Here is a 16,858-nt window from a genome sequence, read left to right on the forward strand (position 1 = left end):
GGCAGTGCAGGAAGCACTGTGGGTGCTCAGGTGGCTGCACATTCAGAGGCCACTGGGAAAAGCCGAAGCCCAGAACGTGGAGCCTAAAGCCGGGGTACGGACAAGGTGCAGGAGGGGGCTGTGTGACCACCAGGGTCTGATGGGCTGGATACACTGTCCCCTCTGTGTGACATGATTCTGCCCCTTGATACATTGTTTCCCCTCTGTGTGACATGATTCTGTCCCTTGTTACATTGTTTCCTCTGTGTGACATGATTCTGCCCCTTGTTACATTGTTTCCTCTGTGTGACCTGATTCTGCCCCTTGTTACATTGTTTCCCCTCTGTGTGACATGATTCTGTCCCTTGTTACATTGTTTCCTCTGTGTGACATGATTCTGCCCCTTGTTACATTGTTTCCCCTCTGTGTGACATGATTCTGCCCCTTGTTACATTGTTTCCCCTCTGTGTGACATGATTCTGTGCCTTGTTACATTGTTTCCTCTGTGTGACCTGATTCTGTCCCTTGTTACATTGTTTCCCCTCTGTGTGACATGATTCTGCCCCTTGTTACATTGTTTCCCCTCTGTGTGACATGATTCTGCCCCTTGTTACATTGTTTCCCCTCTGTGTGACATGATTCTGCCCCTTGTTACATTGTTTCCCCTCTGTGTGACATGATTCTGTGCCTTGTTACATTGTTTCCTCTGTGTGACCTGATTCTGTCCCTTGTTACATTGTTTCCCCTCTGTGTGACATGATTCTGCCCCTTGTTACATTGTTTCCCCTCTGTGTGACATGATTCTGCCCCTTGTTACATTGTTTCCCCTCTGTGTGACATGATTCTGTGCCTTGTTACATTGTTTCCTCTGTGTGACCTGATTCTGTCCCTTGTTACATTGTTTCCCCTCTGTGTGACCTGATTCTGTCCCTTGTTACATTGTTTCCTCTGTGTGACATGATTCTGCCCCTTGTTACATTGTTTCCTCTCTGTGTGACATGATTCTACCCCTTGTTACATTGTTTCCCCTCTGTGTGACATGATTCTGCTCCTTGTTACATTGTTTCCCCTCTGTGTGACATGATTCTGCCCCTTGTTACACTGTTTCCCCTCTGTGTGACCTGATTCTGTCCCTTGTTACATTGTTTCCTCTGTGTGACATGATTCTGTCCCTTGTTACATTGTTTCCCCTCTGTGTGACATGATTCTGCCCCTTGTTACACTGTTTCCCCTCTGTGTGACATGATTCTGCCCCTTGTTACACTGTTTCCCCTCTGTGTGACATAATTCTGTCCCTTGTTACATTGTTTCCCCTCTGTGTGACATGATTCTGCTCCTTGTTACATTGTTTCCCCTCTGTGTGACCTGATTCTGTCCCTTGTTACATTGTTTCCCCTCTGTGTGACATGATTCTGCTCCTTGTTACATTGTTTCCCCTCTGTGTGACATGATTCTGCCCCTTGTTACACTGTTTCCCCTCTGTGTGACCTGATTCTGTCCCTTGTTACATTGTTTCCTCTGTGTGACATGATTCTGTCCCTTGTTACATTGTTTCCCCTCTGTGTGACATGATTCTGCCCCTTGTTACACTGTTTCCCCTCTGTGTGACATGATTCTGCCCCTTGTTACACTGTTTCCCCTCTGTGTGACATAATTCTGTCCCTTGTTACATTGTTTCTCCTCTGTGTGACATGATTCTGTCCCTTGTTACATTGTTTCCTCTGTGTGACATGATTCTGTCCCTTGTTACATTGTTTCCCCTCTGTGTGACATGATTCTGTCCCTTGTTACATTGTTTCCCCTCTGTGTGACATGATTCTGCCCCTTGTTACATTATTTCTCCTCTGTGTGACATGATTCTGCCCCTTGTTACATTGTTTCCCCTCTGTGTGACATGATTCTGTGCCTTGTTACACTGTTTCCCCTCTGTGTGACATGATTCTGTCCCTTGTTACATTGTTTCCCCTCTGTGTGACATGATTCTGCCCCTTGTTACATTATTTCTCCTCTGTGTGACATGATTCTGCCCCTTGTTACATTATTTCTCCTCTGTGTGACATGATTCTGCCCCTTGTTACATTGTTTCCCCTCTGTGTGACATGATTCTGCCCCTTGTTACATTGTTTCCCCTCTGTGTGACATGATTCTGTCCCTTGTTACATTGTTTCCCCTCTGTGTGACATGATTCTGCCCCTTGTTACATTGTTTCCTCTGTGTGACATGATTCTGCCCCTTGTTACATTGTTTCCCCTCTGTGTGACATGATTCTGCCCCTTGTTACACTGTTTCCCCTCTGTGTGACCTGATTCTGTCCCTTGTTACATTGTTTCCTCTGTGTGACATGATTCTGTCCCTTGTTACATTGTTTCCCCTCTGTGTGACATGATTCTGCTCCTTGTTACATTGTTTCCTCTGTGTGATATGATTCTGCCCCTTGTTACATTGTTTCCCCTCTGTGTGACATGATTCTGCCCCTTGTTACACTGTTTCCCCTCTGTGTGACCTGATTCTGTCCCTTGTTACATTGTTTCCTCTGTGTGACATGATTCTGTCCCTTGTTACATTGTTTCCCCTCTGTGTGACATGATTCTGCTCCTTGTTACATTGTTTCCTCTGTGTGACATAATTCTGTCCCTCGTTACATTGTTTCCCCTCTGTGTGACATGATTCTGCCCCTTGTTACATTGTTTCCCCTCTGTGTGACATGATTCTGCCCCTTGTTACATTGTTTCCCCTCTGTGTGACATGATTCTGCCCCTTGTTACATTGTTTCCCCTCTGTGTGACATGATTCTGTCCCTTGTTACATTGTTTCCCCTCTGTGTGACATGATTCTGCCCCTTGTTACATTATTTCTCCTCTGTGTGACATGATTCTGCCCCTTGTTACATTGTTTCCCCTCTGTGTGACATGATTCTGCCCCTTGTTACATTGTTTCCCCTCTGTGTGACATGATTCTGTCCCTTGTTATATTGTTTCCTCTGTGTGACATGATTCTGCCCCTTGTTACATTGTTTCCCCTCTGTGTGACATGATTCTGTCCCTTGTTACATTGTTTCCCCTCTGTATGACCTGATTCTGTCCCTTGTTATATTGTTTCCTCTGTGTGACATGATTCTGCCCCTTGTGACATGATTCTGCCCCTTGTTACATTGTTTCCCCTCTGTGTGACATGATTCTGTCCCTTGTTACATTGTTTCCCCTCTGTGTGACATGATTCTGTCCCTTGTTACATTGTTTCCCCTCTGTGTGACATGATTCTGCCCCTTGTTACATTATTTCTCCTCTGTGTGACATGATTCTGCCCCTTGTTACATTGTTTCCCCTCTGTGTGACATGATTCTGTCCCTTGTTACATTGTTTCCCCTCTGTGTGACATGATTCTGTCCCTTGTTACATTGTTTCCCCTCTGTGTGACATGATTCTGTCCCTTGTTACATTGTTTCCCCTCTGTGTGACATGATTCTGCCCCTTGTTACATTATTTCTCCTCTGTGTGACATGATTCTGCCCCTTGTTACATTGTTTCCTCTGTGTGACATGATTCTGCCCCTTGTTACATTGTTTCCCCTCTGTGTGACATGATTCTGTCCCTTGTTACATTGTTTCCCCTCTGTGTGACATGATTCTGTCCCTTGTTACATTGTTTCCCCTCTGTGTGACCTGATTCTGCTCCTTGTTACATTGTTTCCCCTCTGTGTGACATGATTCTGTCCCTTGTTACATTGTTTCCCCTCTGTGTGACATGATTCTGCCCCTTGTTACCTTGTTTACCCTCTGTGTGACATAATTCTGCCGCTTGTTACATTGTTTCCCCTCTGTGTGACATGATTCTGCCCCTTGTTACCTTGTTTCCCCTCTGTGTAACGATTCTGTCCCTTGTTACATTGTTTCCCCTCTGTGTGACATGATTCTGTCCCTTGTTACCTTGTTTCCCCTCTGTGTAACGATTCTGTCCCTTGTTACATTGTTCCCCTCTGTGTGACATGATTCTGTCCCTTGTTACATTATTTCCCCTCTGTGTGACATGATTCTGTCCCTCGTTACATTGTTTCCCCTTTGTGTGACATGATTCTGCCCCTTGTTACATTGTTTCCCCTCTGTGTGACAAGATTCTGCCCCTTGTTACATTATTTCTCCTCTGTGTGACATGATTCTGCCCCTTGTTACATTGTTTCCCCTCTGTGTGACATGATTCTGCCCCTTGTTATATTGTTTCCCCTCTGTGTGACATGATTCTGCCCCTTGTTACATTGTTTCCCCTCTGTGTGACATGATTCTGTCCCTTGTTACATTGTTTCCCCTCTGTGTGACCTGATTCTGCCCCTTGTTACATTGTTTCCCCTCTGTGTGACATGATTCTGCCCCTTGTTACATAGTTTCCCCTCTGTGTGACATGATTCTGTCCCTTGTTACATTGTTTCCCCTCTGTGTGACCTGATTCTGCCCCTTGTTACATTGTTTCCCCTCTGTGTGACATGATTCTGCCCCTTGTTACCTTGTTTCCCCTCTGTGTGACATGATTCTGCCCCTTGTTACATTGTTTCCCCTCTGTGTGACATGATTCTGCCCCTTGTTACCTTGTTTCCCCTCTGTGTGACATGATTCTGCCCCTTGTTACATTGTTTCCCCTCTGTGTGACCTGATTCTGCCCCTTGTTACCTTGTTTCTCCTCTGTGTGACATGATTCTGCCCCTTGTTACATTATTTCTCCTCTGTGTGACATGATTCTGCCCCTTGTTACATTGTTTCCCCTCTGTGTGACATGATTCTCTCCCTTGTTACATTATTTCTCCTCTGTGTGATATGATTCTGCCCCTTGTTACATTGTTTCCCCTCTGTGTGACATGATTCTTCTCCTTGTTACATTGTTTCCCCTCTGTGTCACATGATTCTGCTCCTTGTTACATTATTTCCCCTCTGTGTGACATGATTCTTCCCCTTGTTACATTGTTTCCCCTCTGTGTGACATGATTCTGCCCCTTGTTACATTGTTTCTCCTCTGTGTGACCTGATTCTGCCCCTTGTTACATTTTCTCCTCTGTGTGACCTGATTCTGCCCCTTGTTACATTGTTTCCCCTCTGTGTGACATGATTCTGCCCCTTGTTACATTGTTTCCCCTCTGTGTGACCTGATTCTGTCCCTTGTTACATTGTTTCCCCTCTGAGTGACATGATTCTGCCCCTTGTTACATTGTTTCCCCTGTGTGACATGATTCTGTCCCTTGTTACATTGTTTCCCCTCTGTGTGACATGATTCTGCTCCTTGTTACATTGTTTCCCCTCTGTGTGACCTGATTCTGTCCCTTGTTACATTGTTTCCCCTCTGTGTGACATGATTCTGCCCCTTGTTACATTGTTTCCTCTCTGTGTGACATGATTCTGTCCCTTGTTACATTGTTTCCCCTCTGTGTGACATGATTCTGTCCCTCGTTACATTGTTTCCGCTGTGTGACATGATTCTGTCCCTTGTTACCTTGTTTCCCCTCTGTGTGACCTGATTCTTCCCCTTGTTACATTGTTTCCCCTCTGTGTGACATGATTCTGCTCTTTGTTACATTGTTTCCCCTCTGTGTGACCTGATTCTGTCCCTTGTTACATTGTTTCCCCTCTGTGTGACATGATTCTGTCCCTTGTTACATTGTTTCCCCTCTGTGTGACATGATTCTGTCCCTTGTTACATTGTTTCCCCTCTGTGTGACATGATTCTGTCCCTTGTTACATTGTTTCCCCTGTGTGACATGATTCTGTCCCTTGTTACATTGTTTCCCCTCTGTGTGACATGATTCTGCTCCTTGTTACATTGTTTCCCCTCTGTGTGACATGATTCTGTCCCTTGTTACATTGTTTCCCCTCTGTGTGACCTGATTCTGCCCCTTGTTACATTGTTTCCCCTGTGTGACATGATTCTGTCCCTTGTTACATTGTTTCTCCTCTGTGTGACCTGATTCTGCCCCTTGTTACATTGTTTCCCCTGTGTGACATGATTCTGCCCCTTGTTACATTGTTTCCCCTCTGTGTGACATGATTCTGTCCCTTGTTACATTGTTTCACCTGTGTGACATGATTCTGTCCCTTGTTACATTGTTTCCCCTCTGTGTGACATGATTCTGCCCCTTATTACATTGTTTCCCCTCTGTGTGACATGATTCTGCCCCTTGTTACATTGTTTCCCCTCTGTGTGACATGATTCTGTGCCTTGTTACATTGTTTCCCCTCTGTGTGACATGATTCTGTCCCTTGTTACATTGTTTCCCCTCTGTGTGACATGATTCTGCTCCTTGTTACATTGTTTCCCCTCTGTGTGACCTGATTCTGTCCCTTGTTACATTGTTTCCCCTCTGTGTGACCTGATTCTGTCCCTTGTTACATTGTTTCCCCTCTGTGTGACATGATTCTGTCCCTTGTTACATTGTTTCTCCTCTGTGTGACCTGATTCTGTCCCTTGTTACATTGTTTCCCCTCTGTGTGACCTGATTCTGTCCCTTGTTACATTGTTTCCCCTCTGTGTGACATGATTCTGTCCCTTGTTACATTGTTTCTCCTCTGTGTGACATGATTCTGTCCCTTGTTACATTGTTTCCCCTCTGTGTGACCTGATTCTGTCCCTTGTTACATTGTTTCCCCTCTGTGTGACATGATTCTGTCCCTTGTTACATTGTTTCCCCTCTGTGTGACATGATTCTGCTCCTTGTTACATTGTTTCCCCTCTGTGTGACATGATTCTGTCCCTTGTTACATTGTTTCCCCTCTGTGTGACCTGATTCTGCCCCTTGTTACATTGTTTCCCCTCTGTGTGACATGATTCTGTCCCTTGTTACATTGTTTCTCCTCTGTGTGACCTGATTCTGCCCCTTGTTACATTGTTTCCCCTGTGTGACATGATTCTGCCCCTTGTTACATTGTTTCCCCTCTGTGTGACATGATTCTGTCCCTTGTTACATTGTTTCACCTGTGTGACATGATTCTGTCCCTTGTTACATTGTTTCCCCTCTGTGTGACATGATTCTGCCCCTTATTACATTGTTTCCCCTCTGTGTGACATGATTCTGCCCCTTGTTACATTGTTTCCCCTCTGTGTGACATGATTCTGTGCCTTGTTACATTGTTTCCCCTCTGTGTGACATGATTCTGTCCCTTGTTACATTGTTTCCCCTCTGTGTGACATGATTCTGCTCCTTGTTACATTGTTTCCCCTCTGTGTGACCTGATTCTGTCCCTTGTTACATTGTTTCCCCTCTGTGTGACCTGATTCTGTCCCTTGTTACATTGTTTCCCCTCTGTGTGACATGATTCTGTCCCTTGTTACATTGTTTCCCCTCTGTTTGACATGATTCTGTCCCTTGTTACATTGTTTCCCCTCTGTGTGACATGATTCTGTCCCTTGTTACATTGTTTCCCCTCTGTGTGACATGATTCTGTCCCTTGTTACATTGTTTCCCCTCTGTGTGACATGATTCTGTCCCTTGTTACATTGTTTCCCCTCTGTGTGACATGATTCTGTCCCTTGTTACATTGTTTCCCCTCTGTTTGACATGATTCTGTCCCTTGTTACATTGTTTCCCCTCTGTGTGACATGATTCTGTCCCTTGTTACATTGTTTCCCCTGTGTGACATGATTCTGCTCCTTGTTACATTGTTTCCCCTCCGTGTGACCTTATTCTGCCCCTTGTTACATTGTTTCCCCTCTGTGTGACATGATTCTGTCCCTTGTTACATTGTTTCCCCTCTGTGTGACCTGATTCTGTCCCTTGTTACATTGTTTCCCCTGTGTGACATGATTCTGCTCCTTGTTACATTGTTTCCCCTCTGTGTGACCTGATTCTGCCCCTTGTTACATTGTTTCCCCTGTGTGACATGATTCTGTCCCTTGTTACATTGTTTCACCTGTGTGACATGATTCTGTCCCTTGTTACATTGTTTCCCCTCTGTGTGACATGATTATGTGCCTTGTTACATTGTTTCCCCTCTGTGTGACATGATTCTGTCCCTCGTTACATTGTTTCCCCTCTGTGTGACATAATTCTGTCCCTTGTTACATTGTTTCACCTGTGACATGATTCTGTCCCTTGTTACATTGTTTCCCCTCTGTGTGACATGATTCTGTCCTTCGTTACATTGTTTCCCCTCTGTGTGACATGATTCTGCCCCTTGTTACATTGTTTCCCCTCTGTGTGACATGATTCTGTGCCTTGTTACATTGTTTCCCCTCTGTGTGACATGATTCTGTCCCTTGTTACATTGTTTCCCCTCTGTGTGACCTGATTCTGCCCCTTGTTACATTGTTTCCCCTCTGTGTGACATTATTCTGTGCCTTGTTACATTGTTTCCCCTCTGTGTGACATAATTCTGTCCCTTGTTACATTGTTTCACCTGTGACATGATTCTGTCCCTTGTTACATTGTTTCCCCTCTGTGTGACATGATTCTGTCCCTTGTTACATTGTTTCACCTGTGTGACATGATTCTGTCCCTTGTTACATTGTTTCCCCTCTGTGTGACATGATTCTGTCCCTTGTTACATTGTTTCCCCTCTGTGTGACATGATTCTGCCCCTTGTTACATTGTTTCCCCTCTGTGTGACCTGATTCTGTCCCTTGTTACATTGTTTCCCCTCTGTGTGACATGATTCTGTCCCATGTTACATTGTTTCCTCTGTGTGACATGATTCTGTGCCTTGTTACATTGTTTCCCCTCTGTGTGACATGATTCTGTGCCTTGTTACATTGTTTCCCCTCTGTGACATGATTCTGTCCCTTGTTACATTGTTTCCCCTCTGTGTGACATGATTCTGTCCCTTGTTACATTGTTTCCCCTCTGTGTGACATGATTCTGTCCCTTGTTACATTGTTTCCCCTCTGTGTGACATGATTCTGCCCCTTGTTATATTGTTTCCCCTCTGTGTGACATGATTCTGTCCCTTGTTACATTGTTTCCCCTCTGTGTGACATGATTCTGTCCCTTGTTACATTGTTTCCCCTCTGTGTGACATGATTCTGCCCCTTGTTACATTGTTTCCCCTCTGTGTGACATGATTCTGTCCCTTGTTATATTGTTTCCCCTCTGTGTGACATGATTCTGTCCCTTGTTACATTGTTTCCCCTCTGTGTGACATGATTCTGTCCCTTGTTACATTGTTTCCCCTCTGTGTGACATGATTCTTCCCCTTGTTACATTGTTTCCCCTCTGTGTGACATGATTCTGTGCCTTGTTACATTGTTTCCCCTTTGTGTGACATGATTCTGTCCCTTGTTACATTGTTTCCCCTTTGTGTGACATGATTCTGCTCCTTGTTACATTGTTTCCCCTCTGTGTGACATGATTCTGTCCCTTGTTACATTGTTTCCCCTCTGTGTGACATGATTCTGTCCCTTGTTACATTGTTTCCCCTCTGTGTGACATGATTCTGTCCCTTGTTACATTGTTTCCCCTGTGTGACATGATTCTGCTCCTTGTTACATTGTTTCCCCTCTGTGTGACCTGATTCTGCCCCTTGTTACATTGTTTCCCCTCTGTGTGACATGATTCTGTCCCTTGTTACATTGTTTCCCCTCTGTGTGACATGATTCTGTGCCTTGTTACATTGTTTCCCCTCTGTGTGACATGATTCTGTCCCTTGTTACATTGTTTCCCCTCTGTGTGACATGATTCTGTCCCTTGTTACATTGTTTCCCCTCTGTGTGACATGATTCTGTCCCTTGTTACATTGTTTCCCCTCTTTGTGACATGATTCTGTCCCTTGTTACATTGTTTCCCCTGTGTGACATGATTCTGCTCCTTGTTACATTGTTTCCCCTCTGTGTGACCTGATTCTGCCCCTTGTTACATTGTTTCCCCTCTGTGTGACATGATTCTGTCCCTTGTTACATTGTTTCCCCTCTGTGTGACCTGATTCTGCCCCTTGTTACATTGTTTCCCCTCTTTGTGACATGATTCTGTCCCTTGTTACATTGTTTCCCCTCTGTGTGACCTGATTCTGCCCCTTGTTACATTGTTTCCCCTCTGTGTGACATGATTCTGCCCCTTGTTACATTGTTTCCCCTCTGTGTGACCTGATTCTGCCCCTTGTTACATTGTTTCCCCTCTTTGTGACATGATTCTGTCCCTTGTTACATTGTTTCCCCTGTGTGACATGATTCTGCTCCTTGTTACATTGTTTCCCCTCTGTGTGACCTGATTCTGCCCCTTGTTACATTATTTCTCCTCTGTGTGACATGATTCTGCCCCTTGTTACATTGTTTCCCCTCTGTGTGACATGATTCTGTCCCTTGTTACATTGTTTCACCTGTGACATGATTCTGTCCCTTGTTACATTGTTTCCCCTCTGTGTGACATGATTCTGTGCCTTGTTACATTGTTTCCCCTCTGTGTGACATGATTCTGTCCCTCGTTACATTGTTTCCCCTCTGTGTGACATGATTCTGCCCCTTGTTACATTGTTTCCCCTCTGTGTGACATGATTCTGTGCCTTGTTACATTGTTTCCCCTCTGTGTGACATGATTCTGTCCCTTGTTACATTGTTTACCCTCTGTGTGACATGATTCTGTCCCTTGTTACATTGTTTCCCTCTGTGTGACATGATTCTGTGCCTTGTTACATTGTTTCCCCTCTGTGTGACCTGATTCTGTCCCTTGTTACATTGTTTCCCCTCTGTGTGACATGATTCTGTCCCTTGTTACATTGTTTCCCCTCTGTGTGACATGATTCTGTCCCTTGTTACATTGTTTCCCCTCTGTGTGACATGATTCTGCCCCTTGTTACATTGTTTCCCTCTGTGTGACATGATTCTGTGCCTTGTTACATTGTTTCCCCTCTGTGTGACATGATTCTGTGCCTTGTTACATTGTTTCCCCTCTGTGTGACCTGATTCTGCCCCTTGTTACATTGTTTCCCCTCTGTGTGACATAATTCTGTCCCTTGTTACATTGTTTCACCTGTATGACCTGATTCTGTCCCTTGTTACATTGTTTCCCCTCTGTGTGACCTGATTCTGTCCCTTGTTACATTGTTTCCCCTCTGTGTGACATGATTCTGTCCCTTGTTACATTGTTTCCCCTCTGTGTGACATGATTCTGCCCCTTGTTACATTGTTTCCCCTCTGTGTGACATGATTCTGCCCCTTTGTTACATTGTTTCCCCTCTGTGTGACATGATTCTGTCCCTTGTTATATTGTTTCCCCTCTGTGTGACATGATTCTGTCCCTTGTTACATTGTTTCCCCTCTGTGTGACATGATTCTGCCCCTTGTTACATTGTTTCCCCTCTGTGTGACATGATTCTGTCCCTTGTTACATTATTTCCCCTCTGTGTGACATGATTCTGTCCCTTGTTACATTGTTTCCTCTGTGTGACATGATTCTGTGCCTTGTTACATTGTTTCCCCTTTGTGTGACATGATTCTGTCCCTTGTTACATTGTTTCCCCTCTGTGTGACATGATTCTGTGCCTTGTTACATTGTTTCCCCTCTGTGTGACATGATTCTGTCCCTTGTTACATTGTTTCCCCTCTGTTTGACATGATTCTGTGCCTTGTTACATTGTTTCCCCTCTGTGTGACATGATTCTGCCCCTTGTTACATTGTTTCCCCTCTGTGTGACATGATTCTGTCCCTTGTTACATTGTTTCCCCTCTGTGTGACATGATTCTGCCCCTTGTTACATTGTTTCCCCTCTGTGTGACATGATTCTGCCCCTTGTTACATTGTTTCCTCTGTGTGACCTGATTCTGTCCCTTGTTACATTGTTTCCCCTCTGTGTGACATGATTCTGCCCCTTGTTACATTGTTTCCCCTCTGTGTGACATGATTCTGTCCCTTGTTACATTGTTTCCCCTCTGTGTGACATGATTCTGTCCCTTGTTACATTGTTTCCCCTCTGTGTGACATGATTCTGTCCCTTGTTACATTGTTTCCCCTCTGTGTGACATGATTCTGTCCCTTGTTACATTGTTTCCCCTCTGTGTGACATGATTCTGCCCCTTGTTACATTGTTTCCCCTCTGTGTGACATGATTCTGTCCCTTGTTACATTGTTTCCCCTCTGTGTGACATGATTCTGTCCCTTGTTACATTGTTTCCCCTCTGTGTGACATGATTCTGTCCCTTGTTACATTGTTTCCCCTCTGTGTGACATGATTCTGTCCCTTGTTACATTGTTTCCCCTCTGTGTGACATGATTCTGTGCCTTGTTACATTGTTTCCCCTTTGTGTGACATGATTCTGTCCCTTGTTACATTGTTTCTCTGAGCAGTGCGGTCGGTTCTTCCGTCCTCACAGGTGCGGCAGCGCCATGCCCGCGGTGTCTCGCCCTCGGTCTCCTCCTTTTGGCTGGACCCCCCTGTTCCTGACGGTTGGGGTGAGCTGGCTGCTCTATTACTGGACACAGATATGTCGGGTCAGTGTCACCTTTTTCTTGGCTGTGAGCGATTCTCTCTTCTCAATCTTCCGACTGTCACTGAGGACAAAGTCTCCGACCCCCTCCCTCTCCTCTATTTCTCACTTTCTGTCATCACCTTTCACTCAGTGTTTAGAAGTGAAGATCCACAAAACCTACAACAGCCTAAGGCTGTGTGCACACGATGCAGATTTGCAGCGGTTCCGCAGCGGATTTTACCGCGCAGAAACGTTGCATATCCGCATTGTGATGTACAGTAGCCTTAAAATCAATGGAAAAAAAACCGCTGTGCAGACGCTGCGGATTTTTCCGCGGTACAAAATCCGCAGCATGTTACTTCTTTTGTGCAGTTTTCCACCTCCCCTGTCACCAAATCCGCAGGGGGAAAACCGCACAAAAACCGCATGAAAAATGGAAAAAATCCGCAGGAAAAATGCAGGTCATTTGACCTGCGGATTTTGTTCCATTCTGCGTGGAAAAATCCGCAGGGCCAAAAAGTACGTCTGCACTCAGCCTTAATCACACACAACTGCAGCAGAACCCCCGGCCACACGTGGCCTCTACCCCAGAAATCTGGTTTCCAGCATCAGAGTAACATACACCAGGAACAAGGCACCAACCTGTCCTCCTCCCCCTCGGATCTTTCTGTTCTCCTTCTTCCCCCAGACTCCTCTGACTTCCACCTCTCCTCAGACTCCTCTGTTATCCTCTTTCCTCCAGATGCCTGAGTCCTACCCCTCCCTCCCAGACTCCTTAGTTCTCCTCTGTCCTCCTGTACCCAAATTTCTCTGTACTCCCTCCAGACACCATTATCCTCCACCTCCCCCAGGCTCCTCTGTTCCCTTTTGTCCTCATCATTCCTCTAGCCTCTCCCCCCCCCTATATTTCCCCATCACCCTCCTCTCACCAGATGCCTGTCCTCCTCTTCCTTGCAGACTCTTCTGTCCTACTCCCTCCATACCCCTCTAGACTATTTTTTCCTAATCTCCAAACTCCTCTATCCTCCAGAATTGTCCTCTCGCTCCACACTCCTGTCCTCCGCCATCCTCTTCATCTCATTTAGACACCTCCTTCCCTGCTCCCAGACATGTCCCTCTAGACCGCTTTGATCATCCCCAGATCTCTGTCTTCTTTATACTTCTGTCTTCCCTCCAGACTCTACTGTTCACCTCCGCACTCATGTCACACTCCTCCAAGCTCTTTTGTCCTACACTCCAGACGCTTCTGTCCTCCTCATCCTTCAGACTCCTTTGTTCTCCCTCTTGAGACTTCTCCACCTTTAGATCATTCACTCCCTGTGACCAGAAGTCTCTCTCTAGATCCCTTTGAACAACTCCAGATCTCTCGGTCTTCTTTAGACCCCTGTGTCCCATCTGGAGATATCCATCTATATAACTTTCCATGCATGATCCATGATGTTTATGTGACTTCTCTTGTTCATCCCTGTACCTCGGCTGCATCAGTAGATTTATTTATCCTCTTCATGTAGAGGCCTCACCTTGTGTCCTCTGGGCCACTGCGCCAGTTCCTGGAGTCACACTGCCCGGTAGTGATGGAAAAGTTCTGCCCGACTTTTTGGTGTCATGGAGGGCGACTACAGACCATTGTCCGTGTCATGTTGGCCTCCAAACCTCATGTCTCGTACAGGAAGTATGTGACCCCTCCAGTATTCATTGTTCGTGTGATTCCTTCCTCCATGTTGTGGCCTCATCAATGCTGTCACCCTGTGGTTTTTCCATGCAGTGAGGTCATCAGCACTGATGATGGCGGTCAGATATCATTGGACTGGATAGACAATGATGAGAGTTCCCAATTTCCAGATTCCGCCTCTCGCCCAGCTATTATCCTACTGCCAGGCCTTACTGGAAACAGTCAACAGTCCTACATCCTGCACCTGGTGAGCCAGGCCTGCAGCGATGGCTACAGGTGAGTAGTCACAGGATGATCTGGTGGTCGGGGAGGTGAACAGTCCACACATAGTAACATGGCATCTCTCTGCCCTCCCGCAGGTGTGTTGTATTCAATAACCGTGGCTTTGGAGGGGAGAAGTTGCTGGTAAGTAGCCATCCTGTAGGACCCGTGTGGAGACCATGAATGGTGGTGACGTCCTCAATCTCTCCATAGACGCATCGCACTTTCTGTGCAGCAAACACAGAAGACCTTTCCAGGGTAGTCAGCCATGTCCACAGCTGTCTCCCAGCTGCTCCTCTAGTGGCTGTCGGGGTGTCAATTGGAGGGTAAGTGGTGCATCAAGTTTTCAGGGTGTGGAGACACAAAGGACTGTGCTTTATCACAAGGCCTCAACTGGTTCCAGGGTCCTCCAGTCACAACTAGATTTGTGGCAAATCTGAGATGTGGGTGTGACAGACAACACTCGAGTGGTGATGGATGCTGCACTGCGTCACCCAAAAGAAACGAGTAGGCCCTGGCACTGCCACCCCGGTAGATCCAGCTGGAGCTTATTTACCACAATAACCATGGGTGACGATAACTGTCCGTTATAATATAATATGTACTGAATGCGCTCCTGGCCCTACTGCTTACCATCATAACCTGACCAGTATCCCCACTACTGATCTCGCTCCCAACCATGACCTCTGCTGAACCTGCATTTGACCAATAGAACCTGTCCTGACCCCGCTCCTGATAATAACCTGTACTGGCCTTGCTCTTGACCATATCCTGTATTGAACCCACTCCTGATCATCATAATTATACTGACTGCACTCCTGACTGTAATAACCCTTACTGACCCTGTTCATGACCGTTTTCACCAGTACTCACCCCGTTTCTGACCATCATAACTAATAGTGATCTTGCTCCAAACCATCATACCTAGTACTGACCCCGCTCCTGACCGTCATAACGTGTACTCACCTCGCTCCTGACCCTCATTACCTCTACTGACCCCGCTCCTGACCGTCATAACGTGTACTCACCCCGCTCCTGACCCTCATTACCTCTATGGACCCCGCTCCTGACCGTTATCACCAGTACTAACCTCACTTCTGACCTTCATAATGCGTACTGACCCCGCTCCTGACCATCATAACCTGTACTGACCCCGCTATTAAGGCTGTGTGCACACGATGCAGATTTGCAGCGGATCCCCAGCGGATTTTACCGCGCAGAAACGTTGCATATCCGCATTGTGATGTACAGTAGCCTTAAAATCAATGTAAAAAAAAAAACGCTGTGCAGACGCTGCAGATTTTTCCACACGGTTTTCCCGCGGTACAAAATCCGCAGCATGTTACTTCTTTTGTGCGGTTTTCCATCTCCCCTGTCACCAAATCCGCAGGGGGAAAAATGCAGGTCATTTGACCTGCGGATTTCTTCCATTCTGCGCGGAAAAATCCGCAGGGCCAAAAAGTACCTCTGCACTCAGCCTAACCCTCATTACCTGTACTGACCCCACTCCTAACCGTTATAACCTGTATTGATCCCGCTGACCCTTATCACCAGTACTGACCTAATTTCTAACAGTCATGTGTACTGACCCCACTCCTGACCGTCATAACCTGTACTGACCCCGCTCCTGACCCTCATTACCTGTATTGACCCCGCTATTAACCCTCATTACCTGTACTGACCCCACTCCTAACCGTTATAACCTGTATTGACCCCGCTGACCCTTATCACCAGTACTGACCTCATTTCTAACAGTCATGTGTACTGACCCTGCTCCTGACCGTCATAACCTGTACTGACCCCGCTCCTGACCGTTATAACCTGTATTGACCCCGCTGACCCTTATCACCAGTACTGACCTCATTTCTAACAGTCATGTGTACTGACCCCCCCTCCTGACCGTCATAACCTGTACTGACCCCGCTCCTGACCCTCATTACCTGTATTGACCCCGCTCCTGACCGTTATCACCAGTACTAACCTCACTTCTGACCTTCATGTGTACTGACCCCGCTCCTGACCATCATAACCTGTACTCACCCCGTTCCTAAACCTCATACCTGTATATTGACCCCGCTATTAACCCTCATTACCTGTACTGACCCCACTCCTAACCGTTATAACCTGTATTGACCCCGCAGACCCATATTACCAGTACTAACCTCACTTCTGAAAGTCAATGTGTACTGACCCTGCTCCTATCATAACCCATACTGACCCAGCTTCTGTCATAACTCGTACTGACCCACCTCCTGACCATCATAACCCGTACTGACCCACCTCCTGACTGTCATAACCCGTACTGACCCAGCTCCTGACTGTCCATAACTCGTACTGACCCACCTCCTGACTGTCATAACCCGTACTGACCCACCTTCTGACCGTCATAACCCGTACTGACCCACCTCCTGACCGTCATAACCCGTACTGACCCACCTCCTGACCGTCATAACCCGTACTGACCCACCTCCTGACCGTCATAACCCGTACTGAGCCCGCTCCTGAGTGTGATGGCCGACACTAACTCCACTCCTGACCGACATCACAGATACTACCCCACTTCCTATCATTCCTCTTT

At 46.4% G+C, this 16,858-nt stretch overlaps 1 protein-coding gene across 2 annotated transcripts in view; it reads left to right on the forward strand.

The window, feature by feature from the left end:
* The window catches only part of ABHD1 (abhydrolase domain containing 1), a 23,568-nt gene continuing 6,710 nt past the window's right edge, over positions 1-16,858 (forward strand). The window contains exons 1-6 of one of the 2 annotated variants that reach the window (XM_073557764.1): positions 1-94; positions 12,252-12,369; positions 13,859-14,019; positions 14,113-14,295; positions 14,379-14,424; positions 14,494-14,606. In XM_073557764.1, the coding sequence (XP_073413865.1) occupies positions 12,265-12,369; positions 13,859-14,019; positions 14,113-14,295; positions 14,379-14,424; positions 14,494-14,606 (608 nt within the window). In that variant the 5' untranslated portion in view covers positions 1-94; positions 12,252-12,264. Of the gene's footprint in view, positions 106-12,251; positions 12,370-13,858; positions 14,020-14,112; positions 14,296-14,378; positions 14,425-14,493; positions 14,607-16,858 lie in introns of both variants that reach the window. The other variant, XM_073557765.1, reaches the window with a different exon arrangement.

Source organism: Dendrobates tinctorius, unplaced genomic scaffold (genome assembly GCF_039654945.1).
Source record: "Dendrobates tinctorius isolate UK_male_01 unplaced genomic scaffold, ASM3965494v1 ptg000251l, whole genome shotgun sequence".
NCBI classification, from domain to species: Eukaryota; Metazoa; Chordata; class Amphibia; order Anura; family Dendrobatidae; genus Dendrobates; species Dendrobates tinctorius.